Consider the following 20,196-nt stretch of genomic DNA (forward strand, 5'->3'; position numbering starts at 1 on the left):
TCTATAGCCCCAGGAACACAAAAGCCTGTTTGCTAATTAACTTGTGACTCAGTCCCATTTCTGTGGTTGGTGATCCATCCTGCAGGGTCTGGCTCAGCTGTGAGGCTCTGAGGCGCCTGGCTGAGTCTGAAAGACCTGGGGCTTCTCCCGCCAGGGCTGGCAAAACCAAGCAGTATTCTTAACTTCTTCTAGCCTCTGTTTCTTGTCTGCAAAGTGGGGATAACAATACCTGCTTTGCACTTAAAGCACCAGGCACACATTATTAGATTAATAACTGTCATTTCGGTGCTTACTCTGTGCCAGGAACTATGAGTCTTCACTGGTAAGACTTTTGGTCCTCACAAAAAGCCTGAAAAGTAATTATGGTATTTCTTCACTCCTAAGGAGGATGTTCGTCTACATTTAACACAACCGAAACTTAATTTTGTCTTGCATTGGTTGTGCATGTGGTTTCTTTGGCCTTGTACAAAAGTTAATAAATTGATGGTGCATCTTATAAGAAAAAAATACAGTACGAATGTCCCTGTTTTATGAATGGGGAACGTGGGGAACAAGTTAAAAAATATGAAGTAACCTGTCTAAGTCCACACATTTGGAGCATGGAGGGCCAGAGAGGTAAAGCGGGGACTGTCCATCGGCAAAGCCTGGAGTTGTCTCATTAATGCATCACACTAGGCTGGCCTTCCCCTCTCCCAGCCCCTGGATTCCACTCCAGAGGCAGGAATTATGTATAGAAAAGAACCTAGCCCCTCCCCAGGCCTTGAGCGCCTCCTCTGCCCCTCTGGTCACCAAGTGTATTTGCCGGAATACCCAGGTGAGACATCTTTGGTTCAGTGAATCTGACATGGATATAAGATTCTGATGCCTGGTGCCTTGAGTTCGTGGCCTCACGCACTCGAAGAATGAGAACACAGACCCATACAGGTAAATTGAAGCAGTATACAGTTTTATTGCAAAAGCGAAAAGCGCAAGGATACAGCTCTCCGAAAATAGGGGGGATCCGAATAGAATACCCCACAGGCTAAGCTGAGCCAGAGGCTATATGTCCTTGGATCCCTAATCTTTAAGGTGTTTACCAGGAGCCGGTTGGGCCCCCTCCCTCCCCCACTGCTCCTCCTGCACCTGAGCTGGTATCTTGGCTGACTAGTCTGATGCAGTAGCCCCTCCTGTCTAATTCCCTTTCCTACTTTTTTTTTTTGCCAGCTGCTGTTCTCTTTGGCCTTGAGGCCTCCGCCGCACGTCCCTGACTGCCCACAAACTGCCATCTCACTCTGAGACTGTTTGTCTGATCTTTCATGTCCTCCACCGCGGTCCTGTCCTTAGCTGTCTATGACTTTCCTATCTCAACATGTCCGAGGAAGTTACTCTGATGCCTGCAGCTTAAGCTTGGGCTTCAAGGAACTGAAAATAAACAGCTTTGATCCCAGCCCCCCAGCACTGAGCGTTTACTGGCAACGCAATGTTATGCAATATTTTATATAGAGGGGTCACTTCTCCACGGTGTCCAGCCCCGCCCCCACCACCACTAGGTTTCTTTCTAAGTCCAGAACCCAGCCTGCCCGTATTCTTCATTTCATTCAATACTTGAATCTTACGTGGCTAACAATTCTTTTGTGTGAAAGGAAATAGGCTTCTGCCATCAGCACCCACACTATTGAATATACCCAGACTCCTCTGAGAGTGAGCGAAGTGTCATTCCCAAGTGGCTGAAGTACCATGTGTGGAGGTGCTTCTGTTGTCTTTATGGCGGTTCTCTTAGTATGGACTTAAGAGTATGGCAGACCCTGTAGGTTAAAACCGGTGCCTTCATAGATTACCTAGGACATCGATCCATCGACTGTAAAGACCTGCACACACGCTGAGAACAACTTACTCAAAACCCACTCACATTGTATTAAAAATGTGAGCTCAAAATGAAGTTTATAGAACAAGCTTTAGAACATAATTCCACCCAACTTCAGTTGCTCCACTTTTATTCTTTAAAACGTCGAAAAATTTGTAGTAAGGATTAAATGAAAGCTTTTTGTCGAGATAGCTAAACATCTCCATGTTTTTCTTATCATTTTGGATATTTTCCCAATATATATTTTAGGATAATTTGGGCGTGGGGGTTGTCAAATTTGTTGCAAAGATTTCTTGGAATGTTTTTTTTTTTCTGTTGCTTATGATGGTTTTTGATGACCTTGAACTTAAAACATTTGCATCGTGGAATCTCAGTATTTCCTTTGTAATTTCTTTATTACTTTTAAGCTTGATCTCAAAAGTCCATCCAAAAATTAGGTATTCACCAATATTTCTTCTTTTTCAATAGTTCAGTTTTTAAAAAACACAGGTCAAGATGGATGATGTAATGCTATGATCTCACTAGCTTGCTCTTCCCAAATAGTCGACCAATTCTCCTGGTGGTACTGTTTATGAAATAATTACAAGTTAACACATTCTCAACCGTGCTGGTAAGAAAAGTGGACATGAGCCCAGGGCAAACTGAGATGACGTTCCACCAGGCTGGAGGAGCCCACCAGCCACGTTGGCCTGCAGGCGGGGAACTGAGGAAAGCAGGCCCAGCCCAGCCCCACTGAGAAGAGCGCTGTGCGGCTTGTGTAAAAATGGCAACTGTCTGAAACGGCTGGGGCGCATGGGCGTGGAATGAAGAGAAAAAAAACTGATGGGGCATACAATACGCTGGAATGGTGGATACATATCGGTATGCATTTGTCAAACAGAACTGTACAACAGAGGGATCCCTAGTGTAAATGAAGGATGCTTATTAACAATCACGTATCAATACTGGCTCATCAGCTGTGACAAATGCACCACAGTAATAGGAGGGCAGAGGGGAACTCATGTCCTATCTGCTTTTTTCTGTAAACCTAAAACTGCTCCGAAAAGTAAAATCTATTCATCTGTTTTTTAAAAAAGTTGACACCGCTTGTTTCCCCAATGCAGGCACTAGGCGATGGGGAGTTGCAGGCCCTGCCTAAAGGAAGGTGATGCAGGCAGGCCAAGGGCTGCGGGGTGCAGACTTGGCCACTGACAGCCAGTTTCAATGAAAGACTCTCCTTCCCCCCACAAATGGACCAGAGGGGCACTTCGTCAGTGTATTTCAATCAGGTATTTTATTGTTCTGGCAACTGCAAAATATACAAATTTCTGAAAGGCATCCCCTGTTTGAAAGCTGGCACAGCTTTATCCCAGGTAAATTGATTCAGACAAATATACAGAACGCAGAGAAGTCGTAAGTCACACATAAAGGCCCCAAACCAACCAACGAACAATAAACCCAACCTATACAGCTTTCTGTTTTCAGCCTCCCTTAAACATATTAAATAAATAAATAGCACATCTGCTATCAAAATAATAAAAAAATAAATTTCAAGTATTACAAACGAAATCATCATTGGTGTGGTTCAAACAGTTTTTCTCCTTCCCCCAAGTGAAGAGTTTCATCCATGGTCTCAGGACAGTAAAAGGAGAGGAGGGTAAGCCTACCCGCCCCACCCCCTAAAAATTATGCAATGTTAAAAAAAATTGGTCCCAGGTATTTTTCAGGCGGGTGGGAGGTGAGAATCAATAGAGCAGCAGGAACTCCACGACTGCAGCTAACACCCGCTCCGCCCAGCTCCTCCTGAGATCAGCGTGCTGGCTCCCCTCTCAGCAGCGTTCTGCTCTCTCCAAGGCGCCCCCCACCCCACGCCGCCCTTACAAACTATCTGTGGTTTATGTCGGTACGGACTTCAGGCTGCCAGAGGCGAGGGGCACCCACCGTCACACAGCCCCACTCGGCTCGGCTGTAAGAGTCAAAATCAAAAATCAGAGCCAGCTTTGACACCCCGAGACAAGGAGGCCAGAAAGTGGGACACAAGAAAGCCCTTCTCAAGAGCAGAGCTGCAGGCCCTCTGTCTAAAAATACAACCAACCTGCAAACACACACTGTCCACTAGACTCAAGATAGCGGGGAAGGAGGTAAAATAACCCACGACTTCAGTCGCATAGGAATGTACATACAGACATCCTCTCAAGCAGACTGCCAAGTAAGGGGGCAGGGGTTGAATGGTTTGGTGTGAAAACCTCACACTTGATTGTACGGTATCTGAAGCGTGTCCCATTGCCCACATAATCCCAACCACAGAAACGTATATTCTCTAAAAGCTTCTCTCCACTTCCAGCTCCAGCTGTCTAAGCACCCCCCACCCGCACCCACTCTCAGCTATTTCAGAAGCTAAGAGGGGTAAGGATGTCTGGCTCAAAAGCAGGGGGCAGAAAAGGGAAGTGACCTTTGGCACCAGCTTTTAGAGATCTGTAAAAGGGTCATTTAAACAAACTGCCACTGAATCTCCAAATCATTTCTTCTGGGCCTCAGGACACCCCCTTCCTCCCACAGTACCTGGAGGCAACAAGGAGAAATGAGCAGGTGTTTAGAACCACGTCCCAAAAGCCCTGATTTGAACAGCCCTCCCCCCCACCCCAAAAGTTGCCACAGGCACCACGAAGGCAAGAGAGGACATTCCCGAAGGAACCCAGCACAATGCTTGGCATATAGCAGATGCTCGATGAAAACGTGCAGAATTGAGCTGAATTCTGGGAAACCACGACAGCCTCTTGGAGGAAGTTTCCACAAGTGAGGCCTGATTTGGGCCACTGTCCCACCTGGGAAACGTGGGAGGTGATGAACGTCTTACAGGAAGGAGGGTGGATGCCTGTTCTTCTCCACGCTGTCTCCTGGGGTCACTCTTGCAATGATCTGAGCGCTCACTCCCCAGTGGGTTTACTGGGGTCCCTCTGAGCTCCCCATCTCATGGGCATGCCCGACTCCCCACATTCTTTCAGAATTCCAGCCCCTAAGGGCACAAAACCCAAACATCTAAGTTCCTGAAGAGAAGATGCAACTGTCAGGTCACACACTCTGCCATAAAAAAGTGCAAAAGCAGGAAGCCCCAAGGGAACCATCTCTCAGGTGCCTCGGATCCAGGCCGGAGAGCAGAGGGACCGAAGAGCTCCTTGGCAGGTGAGGCCCTGGTGCCATCCCCTCTTGCCAACACAGCCACACTGTCCTTCAATATCTTCAGAGGCAGAGCACAGACCTGGAAAGGTGTGTGAACTTGTGGAGGGTCACTGCTTCGCTGACAAGCAAGTCCGGCTTCTTCAGGGACTTCTCTCTGCGCCTCCGGACTCGCTTTCCCCGCGGCCCCCTCCCAGCACGTGCCCGAGTCCTTCCTTCAAAAGTCAACGTCCAAGATGCACAAACGAGCCTCGTGAAAGTTTTCAACATCCCGGAACCTTCAGCAACCAGGATCCAGGCGCCTTTGATTTTAGGATTCTCTCATCCCCCCAGCTGAGAACATTCCAGACCACGATCACAGAAATGGAACAAAACAGCACAGAGGCGCCCAACGTCCCCTCCTCAGGGCCTTCTCTCACCCCCTCCACTGCTCTGGGTCCTCACCAAGCCTCGTGGAGTCAGTGAGGCCACAGAACCCAGAACGGCAGGCAGCGCACGGGTGGGTGGCTGAAGTATGGACGCCGCACACGCACGTGGGAAGGCATTCTGGGGTCTCGGCCGCCCCATTCAGCTGGGGGCCCAGGCTGTCTTTGACCGGCAGACCCACCCTCTTCCGGGAGACGTCGGTGGGATGGTTGGCTGCGGGTGGGTGAAGAGCCCTACCTAAGCTGCAGGAAGGAAATGGAACGGAACTGGTGGGTCTGCCTCAGTGTGTCCGGGACGAGTCAACGCCGCTCTGGGAGCCTTTCATGTTCTGTTTCCAGGAGAAAAGAGCAGTGGGGGAGGGAATTACTATTATTGTTGACTCAGTCTCTAAAGTAAAAGATGAAACCCATGCAACTGAGACTTCCCCCCTCCTTCCCCGCCCCCCAGGACAAAAAACACGACCCGGAAGAGCATCGGTAACCAAACATGTACAAGGGGCCCAAGGAGGCCCCATGGACAGGTGGGGGGTGAGCCCAGAGTCACACAGGACAAGTACCTCACAGCAGAGAAGCCTGACATCGCCTGCAGGAGGCAGGGAGGGGAGAGGGGAGAGCAGGCCACTCTGGGACCAGAACCTAAGGGACCCTCCGAGCCCCGCAGTTGTCCTGCTGGGCACGGCAGGGACACACTGGGGCCCTCTAACGTAGCGTAAGGGCTCTCCTCCCAACTGCGCTCCAGCTAAGCCACACACCGCAGCCCTTGGGCTCCAGATGCTAGGAACACAGGCTCAGCAGCTGGAACACAGGTGCTGCAAGCTGGCTGGACGTTGCGGGGCAGGGACCCAGGCCAGGAGCCAGGCCGAGAGGGCACCGACGCTAAAGCTCTCTTCCCTTTCTAATAAAAGCAACCCCAGCCAGAAGCCTCCCCCGTAAGAAGCTGGCCAGTATCAAAACCCCCTTAAGAAATGTTTTTCAATCAGCTGGGGACAAATGATGGCTGCCTCTGAACAGCAGTAGTCTTTTTACCTAACCTCCTTAATTCACCCCTCAAAAAAAAGGGAAACAACTTTAGGAAGTGTTCTTTCCCATCCTGAGTGTCTACACCAAGATTCTTAAAAGGGTGGCGGGAGAGTGGAACCCAGGCAGACAGATATGCAAGGATCACCTCAGCCCACTCCCCTCCCACACAGAACCCCAGGCCCTGGGGCAGCAATCTCTAGAGAAGAGAATTCCAGCCTGGTTGCACTGAAGCCAGAGACCAGATCTGAGCCTGCTCTCAGCCGGACTCAGGAGCCCAGGCGACCCAACCCTCCAACCACGAGACATCGGACAGCCTAGCCTCTGCGAGTGGGGGGTCTGCTGGGGAGGACCCCGCCAACTCGTGGGGGCCGAGAGCGAGCTGCTGCCGTGTCCCTCTGTAGTGGCTGGCTCCACCTCGCCCTCAGACATGTCACGCCCAAGGTTCCGAGCACCCGCAAATGATGGCAATGAAACAATGACACTGGGGACCGCAGGCACAGGCGATGTGCAGTCATTCACTCACAGCGCCCCCGGCTCAGGACACATGGAGGGAAAGGAGGAAGCGAGAGAGGGGACCTCGAGACAATGGTGCTACTCTTGAAAGTCACAAGTTCTCTGGCACGGGGGGTATGAGTCACAAAGTGCACAATGGCCAGTCTTCACACAGACCAAGATGCCCTGCCAGCGGAGATGCCATGACTCAAAGGACAGGGAGGGACATGCACCGAGCCGTTTACCTTTCCAAGGTTAGTAAGGAGAAAACTTTGAGAAAATGTGACAGACAGTTCGTCTTTCAAGCATAGTGGGGGGCAAAGGAAGAAACATGTTGGAAAAGAAAAACAAAACATCTTTAGTAGTATTTTCTTTTTAGTGTGCATTTGAAATTTCAAAGACAAGGATGAATCAGGAATGATGTGTGGGCCCCGAGCACTGGTACAGCCCTTAGTGGGGGAACTGCAGGGCGCCCCATCTGACTGGGCTGTCTCACCCACTTTACTGGGAGACCATGACCACTGGGGCCACAACCTGTAAGACCCCAGGGGTTCCCCCACTCCCTAGTCTCTTGGTGCTCCTGAGAAGAAATCCCACTGGCCTGTGCAGAAGGAACAGGACGGCATCAAAATGCCGAGTGGAGTGCAAACCAGAGCGCACTGGACGTACCCACCAGGGCACCATCTTTCCCACGGTGACAGCTATCAGCCACCAGGCACTCACTGTGTGCCAGAGATTCTGCAAGGGCTACAGTATTACAACACCTCGTAATGTTCCGATCTCCAGTGTCCAGAGAAGGAAGCTGAAGTCCTAGAATTGCACTACCTTGCCCAGAGTGCCCAAGAGAGAGGGCAGGACAGCCAAGATCCAAAGCTGGCTCAGTGACTTAATAACACATTTCAGGATCCACAGCCCCAGTCGTGGGCTCGTCCTCCAGGCTGGGCTGGACAATGCGACCCACAGTGGAATGGAGGTGTGAGGGTCCAGAGAACACATTTTTGCTGAACTGGAGGGAGTCTAGACCAAGGCGCTGTTAGCCTTGGAGAGGGGCAAGTTCAGCCTTAGAAGGTGTGGGGACGGCACCCTCCCAGCAGGAAGACTTCTTTCCTGGCAACTTCAGGCCATGGGTCAAAAGGAGCAGGACACGCACAGATGCAAAACCGTAAGGCTGCAAACTCAAAGGTGAGTTTTCCCACCAGGAGAAGTCTTGATCTGAAGCTTTCTGTGTACAACGCCTGGCTTCGGGGGGGATCGGACATAATTTTATGGACAGGCCGGCCATCAAGTAAACACACCTCAGCCAGAGGAAGCAGCTGCATGGGAGAGGATGCAAGAGGTGAAAGGCCATCAGACAGTCTGAGGCAGTGCCTCACGGGCTGCAATGTCAGGTGCCCAGGCGGGGGGGGGGGGGGGGGGGCGGGGCACGTGAACAGTATGTTAGCTGTTCCCAGAGATTGGCCCAGAGAAAGTAGGCAGCCTTCAGGACTGGGAGACCCGGTCAAGGCCTGGCTCTGCCCATGACCAGCTGGATGACAGTGGGCAAGCGATCGGCTCTTGGCCCTCATCTGATACACAAAGATAGTGACGGCCCTGCCCATGTGCTGGGCTTATTTTAAGGACCAAAGACACATTTTCTGTGAGCTACAAGCATGGCAAAATACCCCTCACTACAGGTGGTGGCGCTGATCCACACACGATGCCCAAACAGCTTCAGTTTCCCCGGAACAAGCCACGCGTGTAAGCTTACCAGGCTGCACCCTGCAAGCCCTGTCTGCTTCAGCATGAGTTAGCCAAGGTTAGGCCCCCTGACTAGCCAGAGGGAACATGGGCCAGTGTGACCTGAGGCGCTGGTGAGGGTCTATTTCATAGTGGCTGTGGCTAAAACTCCGCGATACAAAGGCCTGGGGTCCCTCTGTGGTTAAGGACCACCCAAGCAGTGGAAACACTGTATTATCCAGTGGCCGCTCCAGCAGACACGTAACCAGAACTTTCCACAGAGAGCTCTGCAGGAAGGAAGGCCCGGTTTGTAACCTGCTCCAATTCTGAACGTGACTATGAGGGCTGGGCAGGTTCCCGATCCAGATGGTTTCCAAACACACTTCTCTGGAGTGTGGAGGTCCTGGAACCCCTGGGGAGGGGCTCCCTGCCAGGAGAGGACCTCTCTGTGTTGCAGACTAGGCTCTGGGCACATTTTCCTCTCAAAACTCAAGGGCTCTCCTAGGGGAGACACAGAACTTAAACGACAGTGGTAGCAGGCACAGACCTAGTTCACCACCCTAACCTGACTCTCTGAGGGAAAAACAAGATTGGTATCAACAGTGAGCCAGGAGCCCCAGAGGGAGTGACGAGGAGCCGAGGAGCCAGCTGGAGCAGGGGCGGCGTCAGGACACACAGAAAACAGCTGGACCGAATGCATTCTAGTGTCCTTTGCTCCAAATTCATGAATTCTCTTCTCCTTCCTCCCCTGCCCATCTTCCTCTTTCAGATTTCACTACTGTCATTATCCTCAACACTTTAACAGGCAGGAGGCCAAACTGGCAAATGAGGAGAAAGAGGTGTGAGCAGCAAAACTATTCAGAGAAAAATACTTACAAACAGGCTTTCCCTAGCAAAGGCTGCAGAGGGAAAAGGTTGAGAGAGAGAGAGAGAGAGAGAGAGAGAGGAGTCAGTAGAGGGACAGGGGACAGGGTCCGAGTCATCTGAAACCAAGACATCCTCTGCTGTGACCCTCCCAGCCTGGCCCAGCCAACGGCTTCCAGACTCCCTGAGGATGTGGCTCGGCAACCCTGAAGGTCCATCCTGTCAATGACAGGGGCAGCCCCAGCCATGTGTCCTCCGTAACCCGGGGCAGTACAGCCACACACACCACTCGGCCCAACCCAGGCCAGTTCCCCCAAGTGTGTATGACAGCAGTTTCTAAACATCCAACTATGACCCCAGTTTATACCAAAGCAGAATGTCGCAGATATACCACTTCAGTTCTCAGTTTTCATTTAAAAAATGAAATTTTAGACCTGAAAGGAGTAGTAATTAGACATCTCTAAGTCCCATCTTGTCATTGTAAGAGATAAGGAGACTGAAGGACAGGGAGGAGTGTAACCTGACAATAAAATCCTACACTTAGTGCTGAGGGCAGACACTACCGTGCTCGATGCTCAGCACTGCTCCCTCACTGGATCTGCTACTCGCCCATTTCACAGATGAGAAAACTGAGGCCTGAAGAGGTTCAATATCCTGCCTGAGGCCACACAGCACATTTCTAGACACCACAAGACTTAAATGAGCTTTGGGGGAAATATAGGAAGAGTTTGGAGGCCCAACTCCAAGCTCAAAAACCAATCCAATTCAAAATTTAGCCAGGCCTGGTGGGTGGAGGTGGGGGGAGACCCCTGGGTGGGACCCAAGTTTGTGCCCAGAGATTTTCTTGGCTGTCGTTGAGGGGAAACAAATTGTTTTCTGAAAACCAATCTGAATGCTCAACAGCCAAGATCTTTCAGCCTTTAATCTTCATAGCAAATAAAGTAAGTGAAATGTAGTTGGTTTTTTGCTTTTCAGTGTTTGTTTGTTTATTTGTTTGTTTTTTTACTACCTACTGAAGTAACTATGCTATGTGAGAAAGTGGCTATTTCCAGGCCATCCAGCGCTGTGAGCCAGGCAGCCTAAGTTGTCACCAGGCCCTGCAGGCTCTGGGTGAGGACATTCTCCAAGGGCCCCCTCCAATTACAGCTCTTCTACAGTGGGGAGCCCTGGCAAGAAAGTAAGTAAGGAAACACACTCAGCTGTGGGCCTGGGACAGAAAAGATGTCCTCAGGGCACATGGAAGGAAACAGCTCAGAGCTTCATAGAGACTTCTGAACTAGGGGTTGCCTTTAACTTTGTTTTAGGAAAACCTATCCATGAACGGGTATGAGACACACTTTGCCATTTTGTCTGCTCCGCCCTATTCTGCCCAGTGAACATGGCCTCCCCAAGGAAGCAGGCATGCACTCACAGCCCTGGTCAGGAAGGTGTCACAAACTTCAGCGGCTGTCCCCATGCTCTCCCCCTCCACGACCCACACGCAGGCCTGAGCCGGAGGCCACAGCTACACCCACTGGTGTGCCCTCCTCCCCACCCAGACACAAGACACGACCGCGAGGAAGGAAAAGGCGGGTAACGCACTTGTCCGGGCAGCTGCGAGGGCACCTCCGGGGGCAGGCAGTTGGGCAGGGCAGCGGAGGTAGAGGCCACATGCTCCTCAAAGCTGTTGATGCGAGGCTTTTTGGTGGGCTCAGGGCTGGCTAGTGGGGTGACACTATTGCGTCTCATGAGTGGGTTAGGTCCCTTCTTTGCATCCTAAGCAAGACAAAGACAAAAGAGAGAAGGCGACAGTTACAAGGAGAAGGGAGATAAATAAGGCCCCCAAATCAACACCAAACAAAATTACGTTTCTCTGCTTCTGGAATGTACTGATACGACAAGACTGACCACAGTGAATGGCCCTGGGACCACGAGGTTGCTGTTTCGTCCTGTGTCTCCCACACAGCGAAAATCAAGGGATGCTCTCCTCCCGAGCCCCTTTCCGGGAGCATTCCAAGACCCCCACTAGGACAAACACTGACATTTGCAAAGCAGGTGAGGGAGGAACAGCAGGAGCAGTCATTCGATCATAGCAGATAATGAGGTAGGAGGAAAGACCTTGCTGCCAGCCTCCGAGGAGGGGAGCGGTGAGGACAGAGTCCTGGCGTGTGGTTCAGGGAACCACTGAGGGGAAAAGACAGCAGGAGGGTCGGGGGAGACGGTGCTGCTGCTGGACTCCCTCCTGCTGCCCACGAGCCAGGAGCTGCAGAGTGGACACGGAACCACTCCTGCACCCTGCAACTGTATCCCAGCTTCGCACAGGAAAGGCAGGCTTCCAAGGAGCCAGGAGACCAAAGACACAGAAGACCTGAGGGAGGCAGAAACAGCCGGCTAGGGCCAAACACTGGCCTTCCAATCAACTGGCAACGTGACTAGAGCGATGGCATCTGAAGAGCCCTCCAGCTGTCACTCTGCGGCTCGTGACCCAGGCGCCGGAGTTGACGTCTGTCTCTACCGAGACCCTGGCCCGGTCCTGCACAGTGAAGTGTTCAGAGACCATTGGAGCCCAGTTTGGCCCAATCCCCCTGCTGAGGGTCCAGCTGGGAGGCTGAGCCACAGGAAATGCATCATCCACTACCCACACACATTCAGAAGGGGGCTGTCACAGAGGGACTCCGTCCTCCTGCGTGCCAGTCACCCAGCCAGGCAACTGCTGATGGAAGCCGGATTTTAATGCCAAAATCTCCTGGCCAAGCTCCCTGGGAACAGGAAAGTCTCCTGTGCAGACAGGAGTGTCACACTCAGTGTAAAAGCAAGTTTCGGGCTGCTACTGGCAAAGCATTGGGTTTCGACAGTCGGTACAACGTAAATTCCAACTTTCCTTCACAACATACACCTGGGCAGAAATCTGCTGTGCCCTAGGACATGCAACCAGGCTGACCCCAGATCTCAGACGTCCCCAGGTGCCCCCAAGAAACCCCATCGCCATCCCTCGTGTCTCTCATTTCCAAATTGTATGTTTTCTCCAGTCCCACTTCCTTTTTCTCTATTATCGTCTTCTTGGTAATTCTGTACCCAGGTGCGCAGAGGTGAGTGAGCAGACTTGCTGACCCTATTTTAACCAGTCACTCTGGAATTTGAAAGTAGTTTTAGCTGCCCCAGAGGAAAAGGCAACAAAAACTGTGCTGTGGGACGTTTAAGAGCACCCTGTGTCTTCTTTAATACTTACTTCTCGGGTCAAGTGGAAACGGGGAAGAGAGCACAGAAAGAGGGAGAAAAGAGAAGATGCCAAGAAGACACAAGAAAGACAGGGTAGGAACCCACGGATACTGAGGAAAGGGAGGGAGAAAGACACCCAGGCCCTCGCAGTTCCAACAAACTATGCGAGAACCTACTGAAAGACGCAGGTCAGCATTTATGCATCGTGGGACTTCCCTGAATTGGTCCTGTCACTCGACAGATCTCAGGATGGGGGCGCTCACACTCACCTCTGACCTCTCCCGGTGTGTGTTCACTGACTCCACATTCAGGCAGATGGATTCTACACGGCAACCTGGGTGAGGGGGGCAGAGAGATTGGCTTCTGGTTAAAGAGGATGGGCCGCCTACAGCCCCACAGCCACCAGCATCCCAGGGGAGCAGGTCTCGGCAGAAGCTGTGTGATCACACTCACCATAAGCGACAGGTGTCAGTTTGAGGACGGTGTGAAGGGGGCATTTCAGGTAAGGCATCTCCTCTGAAAAGAAGAGAAAGGGCCACATGATTAGAATGAGACTTGAGGGCAGACATTCACAAACCCCCAGTGAGAGGTCTGCCACGTCGGTACCCTCAGAGGCCTGGCCCAGACAGGGGCGTCTCCCCGGGCCCCTCACCCCTCACACAGGTCCTCACGCAAGGCAGACAGCCCTAGAAAAGACACCTAGCCCAAAGAATTAGATCAAAACAAATCCCAAACCCACCCTCACACGAGTTAGAGTTAAAAAAAAGTCATTCCCCCAACAACTTAAGTGTGTCAGGATTCAGCTGAACCTCAGGCAGACACAGACTTAAACATTAAGTTAGAGTTTTCTGGGCTGTTTGTTCCTTAGAGGTGGGCTGAAGCCCCTCCGCACCAAGCCCAAAGCCCCTGAGGTGAGCGTGGACGAGCTTTCCGGAGGCCGTTTCACACTGTCAGGCCCACCATGCATGAGGCGGTACTCTGAGGTCTCCCAGGGCCAACAGGGAAGGATGGGGCCTGGACGGCCCTCAGCTGCACCGCCGACGTGTGCAGGCTGGGCGAGCTACCCCAAACTCAGAGACCAGTTTCTCTCCCTCCTTTCAGGGGCCGCACCTGGCTCCCATTCCCCACCCCGCCCACCCCCGCCAGGAAGCTTCAGAGGACAGTGGCACCTGCACTCTTATCCAGGAAATAAGCCAAGAGGCAACGCAGGACCGCCTGGTGGCAGATGACCAACACATTCTCCTGACGCTCCAGCTCCATAATTACCGGCTCCAGGCGCTGGACGAGGTCCTGGTAAGACTGCAAGACAGAGGTACAGGGAGCTGTGCTGCAGCAGAAGCACGGGGGGTGGTGAGGTGGGGGGCTGGTGGTGGTGGTGGTGATGGCCGGGGATGTCTCCCACTTGGCCACCCCGACTGTGAAGCAGAGGACATGCAGTCAGTGGATCAGCCAACACCCCAGGTGTCAGTGCTGCAGCCCCCGGGGGTCCTAGAGACCCACCTCAACTGGCTTCCTAGGAAAGGGGAGTGTGTGGAGAAGCACTCCTCTGCGAGGACACAAGCCTGCGTCCTCCTTCTGTCTCACTGCTCCATCCCCTTCCTAACCCTCTACACTACACAAGGGAGTGACGAACTGACACATGCTGCAACGTGGATGAACCTTGAAAGCGTTACACTAAGTGACAGCAGCCAGACACAGAAGACTGCATACTGCCTGAGTCCATGTATAGTAAACGTCCAGAATAAGCAACTCCAGAGACAGAAAGGAGCTCCGTGGTTGTCCGCAGCCAGAGGTACGGGGAATCAGGACCACTGCTAACAGGCTGGAGTTGCTTTTTGGAGTGATGGAATGTTCTAGAATTAGTGGTGATGGTTGCATAGTATTGTGAATATACTAAAAACCGCTGAATTGTATACTTTAAAATGGTTAAAACGGTGAATTTTGTATTGTGAATTTTATCTCAATAAAAAGAAATTGAAGAAGACAGGGTAGGCTTGTGACTTTTACGACCACCCAGGCTCCCACTCACACCGGTTCCTCTGCTGCCCATCCCCCACTTCCTTCTCTGACTAACCGGGTCCCAGCAGCCCTCTCTTGGTCTAGTCCGACTGCCCGGCCTCTGGAGGCCCGGCATGAGCTCCTCCATGCACAGCACACACCAGCTACATGGGCGCACCACTCGCTGCATGACCAAGGTGGCGGGGGCAGCTCCAGCACACGTACCTCCCCGGTGGGGTACCGGTAGTAGTACTTGTCCTGCTCGCGCAGGGCGTACTCCTCAGGGTAGGTGTCCTTGATCTCCTCGTAGGTCATCTCCTCACAGACACCCTGGAGGAAACACCCAGAGGTCACGGGAGGGAACATGCCCGAAGCGGCCACCTGGGGTGGTCCCAGTGGGATTCCCCACCGTGGGTGGGAAGGGCCCCCTGCCCTCGGGCTCCACCCCGGACTCACAGCGTCGATCTCGTTGAGCGCCTTCCACTGCTCGTAGGGCAGCTGCAGGGCCTCCGCCGTCTGGATGGTGCTCTTCAGCTGGCTGGTCCACACCTTCAGATCCTTCAGGTTCTGCTCATCCACGAACTTGCTCAGGGCGTTGGCAAACTGAGGGTGGGACGAGAGGGACACGCACTGCACTCGGGGCCCCGGGGCAGCAGTGCAGGGCTCCTCCTGCTCCGTGGCAGGGACGGTCGCTCTGTTGTCATTAGAATGGTGAGGAGGAGCCCCCGACACACACACACCCTCCCCACAGCCCCTCCTTTCCCATGCACACGTGCGCACACACACACACTGACACACAGACACACACACACACACACACACACACACACACACACACACAGACACGCAGCGAGAGGGACATACATACTGGGGGTGCCAAAAAATGTACACAAGTGGACACTTTGGTCAGCGTTGCTCAAGCAGTAGTTCGCCATAATCAGAAGTGTCTGGATGCTGATGGTAACCACTTCGAGCACCTCCTGTCATTGCAGAAGTCAAACGTGACTTGTATTCATCTTTTGTTATCGGTATATATTGAGTATTACTATTTTAACAGTTCTTTCCTTTCTTAAAACATGTATACATTTTTGGCACCCTCTCTATATAGACACACATACAGAAACTCACACTTATACACAGAAACACACACATATGTACACAGGCAGGGATGTACAGACCCACAGTGACACACACACACAGCTCCCCGCCTGCCCACTCCCCTCCTACCTTCCTGCCCCTGCCGGACAGGCCCGAGTCACCGCCGATCTTGCCCTGCAGGTTGTGCTCGCTCTCGCCGTGCCGACACAGGTAGATGGTGCGGGGCTGCACGTGGATGTTCATCAGGTAGTACACGATGCGGCTCTGAATGTGGTCCTGGACTCTGTTCACCAGGAACCGCCGGCCCACGTCGATCACCTTGATCAGCGACAGGTCCCTGCACAGAAGGCGCCCAGTTGGTCAGAAGCCGCGGCCAGCACAGCACTGCCAGGCTGGGCCAAATCCCCTGCTGCCCAGCTGCAGAGAGCGGCCCAACAGAACCAGTCAGGCTGCCCAGCTGCAGACACTGGCCCAATAGAACCACCACGTCGGGGTGCATGCTCCCCGAGGCACAGACTGAATCTCTTCTCTGAGAGTCAGAGAGTGATTATGTAATACGCGCAACACAGTGTGTGGCTGAGAGGCTGCTGGCCTCGCAGAAGAGGGGAGAGAGAGACAAGCGAATGCAAAAGAAAATAGAGGCAATGTCAACAGGACAGCAGCATGACTGGGCTCAAACAGTCACTTCCCACACTTCTCCTTGGTTACTGTCTGAAGTAGTTACACTGAACGGGTGATCAAGGAATTTTTGAAAAAGATATTTGAAAAGAGAGTTTGTAAAAGGATCCAGGAGCAGCTGCTTTGTGGGAACATCAAGAAACATGAAAAGCCCTCAAGTAGGTGATTACCTGTCACATTTATCGGGGTCGAGGGGCTGATAGCTGGCTTCATAGCAGTTGATTCTCTTCATGAAGTCGTCCATCGCTTCTGCTGAGTTGCAGTCTCTGTAATCCGGGCTGGAGATTTTCACTTCCTGTAACACCACAAAGGGGCAGCTGATGAATGGCGCTGGCAGGCTTTCTGCTTAGCTGAAGCAGGATTTGGGGCTGGCAAACGGGGAAAGCACAGACAGGCTCGGGATAATGATGGTCCGACCAGCGTGTAAGAGAAAAAAGAAATACACTGGGGTCGAGTCCTAATGCCCTCATTACCCGGGGAGGGCACCACGTGGAGAGCACCATGGCCTGAAAGGATGCAGACAGGAAACCCATGCAGGTTCTCACGAACGCCTCTCAATGGGTCACAATTAGGGATCAATCTGGTAGCCAAGTCACCCCCAGACAGCCCAGCCCTCAAGTCAACCAAGTTCCGCGTCAGCCTCTGCAATGGTCCCCAAGGGCAGGTTGTCGCTTAGTAAAGGTGCACTGGGCACTTGCTGGTGATGTCCCTGGCCCTGTGTGGCAGACAGGATTCTTCCTGCAGCACCCACAGACGGGGCAGCACACACTGGATTAACACTTCTGATTAACACTTCTCCACCTGGACCCCATACCCAGCCTCTTCCAAGGTTTGCTCTCTTAGGAAGGAGATGCCAGAGGACCGACCCTCAGGCCTGCCATTGCCTATAACTGAACAACAGGTCTGGTGGATTTTAGGGAAACTCTGAATTTTTTAAGGCCTGTGTTCTTTCCCTCATCAGCAACTACCACTGCCATGACAAAGAGGCAGCTATGTTCAAAAATCCAAGTTCCATGGAGAGTTATTGTTTCATGGTGCAGAGCTTCATTCTGGGAAGATGAAAAAGTTCCGGAGATGGATGGTGGTGATGGTGGCACCACCATGTGAATGTGCTTCGTGCCACGGGACTAAGCACTGAAAAGCAAGTCCTTTCCTCCTTAGTAGAGCCACCCACCTAAAGAGCATAGTGGAAAGGCCTAAGCTACAAAGTTGCTTTGAGGCTTAATCAGCAAAAGAGACCTCTGAACGCGGAGGGTCAGGCAAATGACTGTGTTAACAAACGGTAAATTCCTGGGCAAGCACGTGGGACTGCTCACCGGGGAAAAGCAATTTTGCAGCTGCTATTCCCTTTACTACCAAGTGGAACTAGTAGAACCCAACCAAAGAAATACAGCCAAACCCTTTGTTCAGGTTACAGCAACGTCTGTTTCCTCCGCTTTTGAGCCTCTTCCTTTGGACCTGCTGAAACTCATCTGGACTGATTTTCCACAATTTGAATAGCCCTTCCTGAAATATGAACTCATTTCTTAGAAATGCTTGTAAATACTCGCACTGCCTTGCAGAAAAGGCCCACTACCAGAAGCTAAGGAGCGCTCGGCATCCCTTTAAAGACGCATACTTCTATGGAGCCATTCCGCTGTGTTCCCACAAGAGGTCTCACACCTGTGCTCTATATAGCTACGGCTTATTCTGATGTATTTAAGTTGGATAGAAAATTATCTACAACATGAGAAGGTGACTTGTGGTAAAGGCTTTACAGTAACCCTTTCTATTTGTGATATATTGCTATCAAGTGATAAAATTTAAGGAATTCATTAAATTAAGCTGCCAATTACCCTCAATTGATCCAGACACCTCCTCTTGGCACAGGGAGAGAAGGAGGGTATGTTGTAGACGCCTCAGCAGGAAGATAGTTTTACCACCTACATGGTTCCCAGACGTGGGAATTCTGCCTTTAGTCTGCTGAGTCCTATGGCCTTTGTCAATACATAGCCATTCTTACCGACCAGGGTCCTCAGTAGCAAAAGGGACCAGCCTGCTGCCTCCTTTTCCATCTAAGAAAGTGAGCTGCTCTTTGCCCCAAGCAGCCCCATCACCACCCAGCCGCCGAGCTACTGCCATCCACAGAAACTGTCCCCGTACCCTCACTTTACCTCTCATGTCCCACAAAGACTGCTTTCTGCTGACTGAAAGGACTCCAGGTAAAGCCAGGCCAGGTCACAGACAATGCTTCTAGGTTAAATACCGTGTTTCCTCGAAAATAAGACTGGGTCTTATATTAATTTTTGCTCCAAAACATGCACGAGGGCGTATGTTCAGGGGATGTCCTCCTGAAAAATCATGCTAGGGCTTATTTTCCAGTGAGGTCTTATGTTCGGGGAAACACGCTACCACTCTGCCCTTCTGACCTCCTGGATCCCACCTCAGACAAAATCAACAGCATAGAGAGAGGACCAGTTCGCTCTCAGGGCCTAGTTACTTCTCCGGGCTTTGCAGCACGAGACTGGGGGTCCTGCATTGTCTTACCATGATGTTGGAGGCGACAACTGTGGGGTCATCGCACACAGACTCGATGAAAAAAACCTTGGAGGACGAGAGACAGAAATATTAGAAAACAAATGTGGTAACACGAAGGGCCAACTTTGGTATCGCGGTGATGTTACCGCCACATCTCAGGAGGAAGGACACCACTCACAAATCTCCAAAACATGAAAAAAGAACCATCCACTCCATCCCAAGTCCTTCCTCCCCCAGAGGAGAGATGCTTCACCCTCCCCAGTCAGGGTGACCCCTAAGAGCCCCACCAGGGAGGCCCTATCGGTATGTACATAGCACAACGAGGGCCATGGGAGTTGAAGGACCAAGTACAAATAGCCCACTCCTGAGGGTTTCCCTTTCTCATGAGCACCCCAGGGCAAGGCAAGAAGTCTGGCTCACCTTGAAATCATTTTCTTTGGCAAAATGAAGGATCATGTGTCTCCTCTCTCTGGTAGTATTGGTGGCATCGAAAACCTGACAGGGAGAAAGAGGGGCAGAGAAGAGAACCCAAACTCGAGTTTAACAGTATTTGCCAAAACACCAAGTAGGTCAGGCTGGTCACTTCCAAAAATGAGGTTCCAGGCGAGACTGCGCCCTGCCCATGGCTGTCCCCCCGCCCCACCACCACCACCTCCAGCACTCAGGAATGAAAGGGGAGGGGTGGGAATACTCCTTAAAGCAAATGAACAACACTAACACGCAGGGGAGGGTAACAAGAGAAGGGTGCTGGCTCCACGGCTGCAGCCACCCCGGGTCCAGCCTGCCTTGGAGGGTGGTGCCGACTGCACACAGAGGAGGGGTGAGCAGAGCACATCGGCTGGCTGTGCCCCTGAGTCTGCCCCCGCCGAGCCTTCCTGGGTCCCTTGCTGCTCTAGCCACCTGCTTCCATCAACTCTAAGGCCAGAGGCACTTGTCCCTATGTGAGATGTCCTCACAATGGCTCTCAGCACTGCTTGGGCCAGTGTCTCCATGTCACTCTGTCCAGGGTACCATCCCACTATGGGATTGGAGATAGAGCCAGGGTATTCCTGAGACTTACTGAAATCTGGCCCCCTTCCTTCGTCAGGTAACTTTTGACGTCTCTCAAGGCGGCTAGAGCACACTGCCTGCAACACACAGAAAGAACACACACATCAGCGCTGGCCCATCCGACGGGAGAAGCCCAGGCAA

General features: G+C 52.1%; 1 protein-coding gene across 8 annotated transcripts in view; it reads right to left on the reverse strand.

The window, feature by feature from the left end:
• Positions 1 to 3,093: 3,093 nt before the first annotated feature.
• PFKFB3 (6-phosphofructo-2-kinase/fructose-2,6-biphosphatase 3) overlaps positions 3,094 to 20,196 on the reverse strand; it is a 70,195-nt gene continuing 53,092 nt past the window's right edge. For 2 of the 8 annotated variants that reach the window (XM_019738224.2, XM_019738220.2), the window contains exons 4-17: positions 20,066 to 20,132; positions 19,426 to 19,500; positions 19,015 to 19,071; positions 16,659 to 16,783; positions 15,940 to 16,147; positions 15,169 to 15,315; positions 14,938 to 15,042; positions 13,884 to 14,013; positions 13,168 to 13,230; positions 12,984 to 13,048; positions 11,098 to 11,271; positions 9,529 to 9,551; positions 7,182 to 7,234; positions 3,094 to 5,753 (exon numbers count right to left, since the gene is read on the reverse strand). In XM_019738224.2, the coding sequence (XP_019593783.1) occupies positions 7,192 to 7,234; positions 9,529 to 9,551; positions 11,098 to 11,271; positions 12,984 to 13,048; positions 13,168 to 13,230; positions 13,884 to 14,013; positions 14,938 to 15,042; positions 15,169 to 15,315; positions 15,940 to 16,147; positions 16,659 to 16,783; positions 19,015 to 19,071; positions 19,426 to 19,500; positions 20,066 to 20,132 (1,282 nt within the window). In that variant the 3' untranslated portion in view covers positions 3,094 to 5,753; positions 7,182 to 7,191. Of the gene's footprint in view, positions 5,754 to 7,181; positions 7,235 to 9,528; positions 9,552 to 11,097; positions 11,272 to 12,983; positions 13,049 to 13,167; positions 13,231 to 13,883; positions 14,014 to 14,937; positions 15,043 to 15,168; positions 15,316 to 15,939; positions 16,148 to 16,658; positions 16,784 to 19,014; positions 19,072 to 19,423; positions 19,501 to 20,065; positions 20,137 to 20,196 lie in introns of those variants that run through there. The other 6 variants (XM_074325019.1, XM_019738222.2, XM_074325018.1 and 3 more) reach the window with 4 other exon arrangements.

This window comes from Rhinolophus sinicus, linkage group LG02 (assembly GCF_036562045.2).
Source record: "Rhinolophus sinicus isolate RSC01 linkage group LG02, ASM3656204v1, whole genome shotgun sequence".
NCBI classification, from domain to species: Eukaryota; Metazoa; Chordata; class Mammalia; order Chiroptera; family Rhinolophidae; genus Rhinolophus; species Rhinolophus sinicus.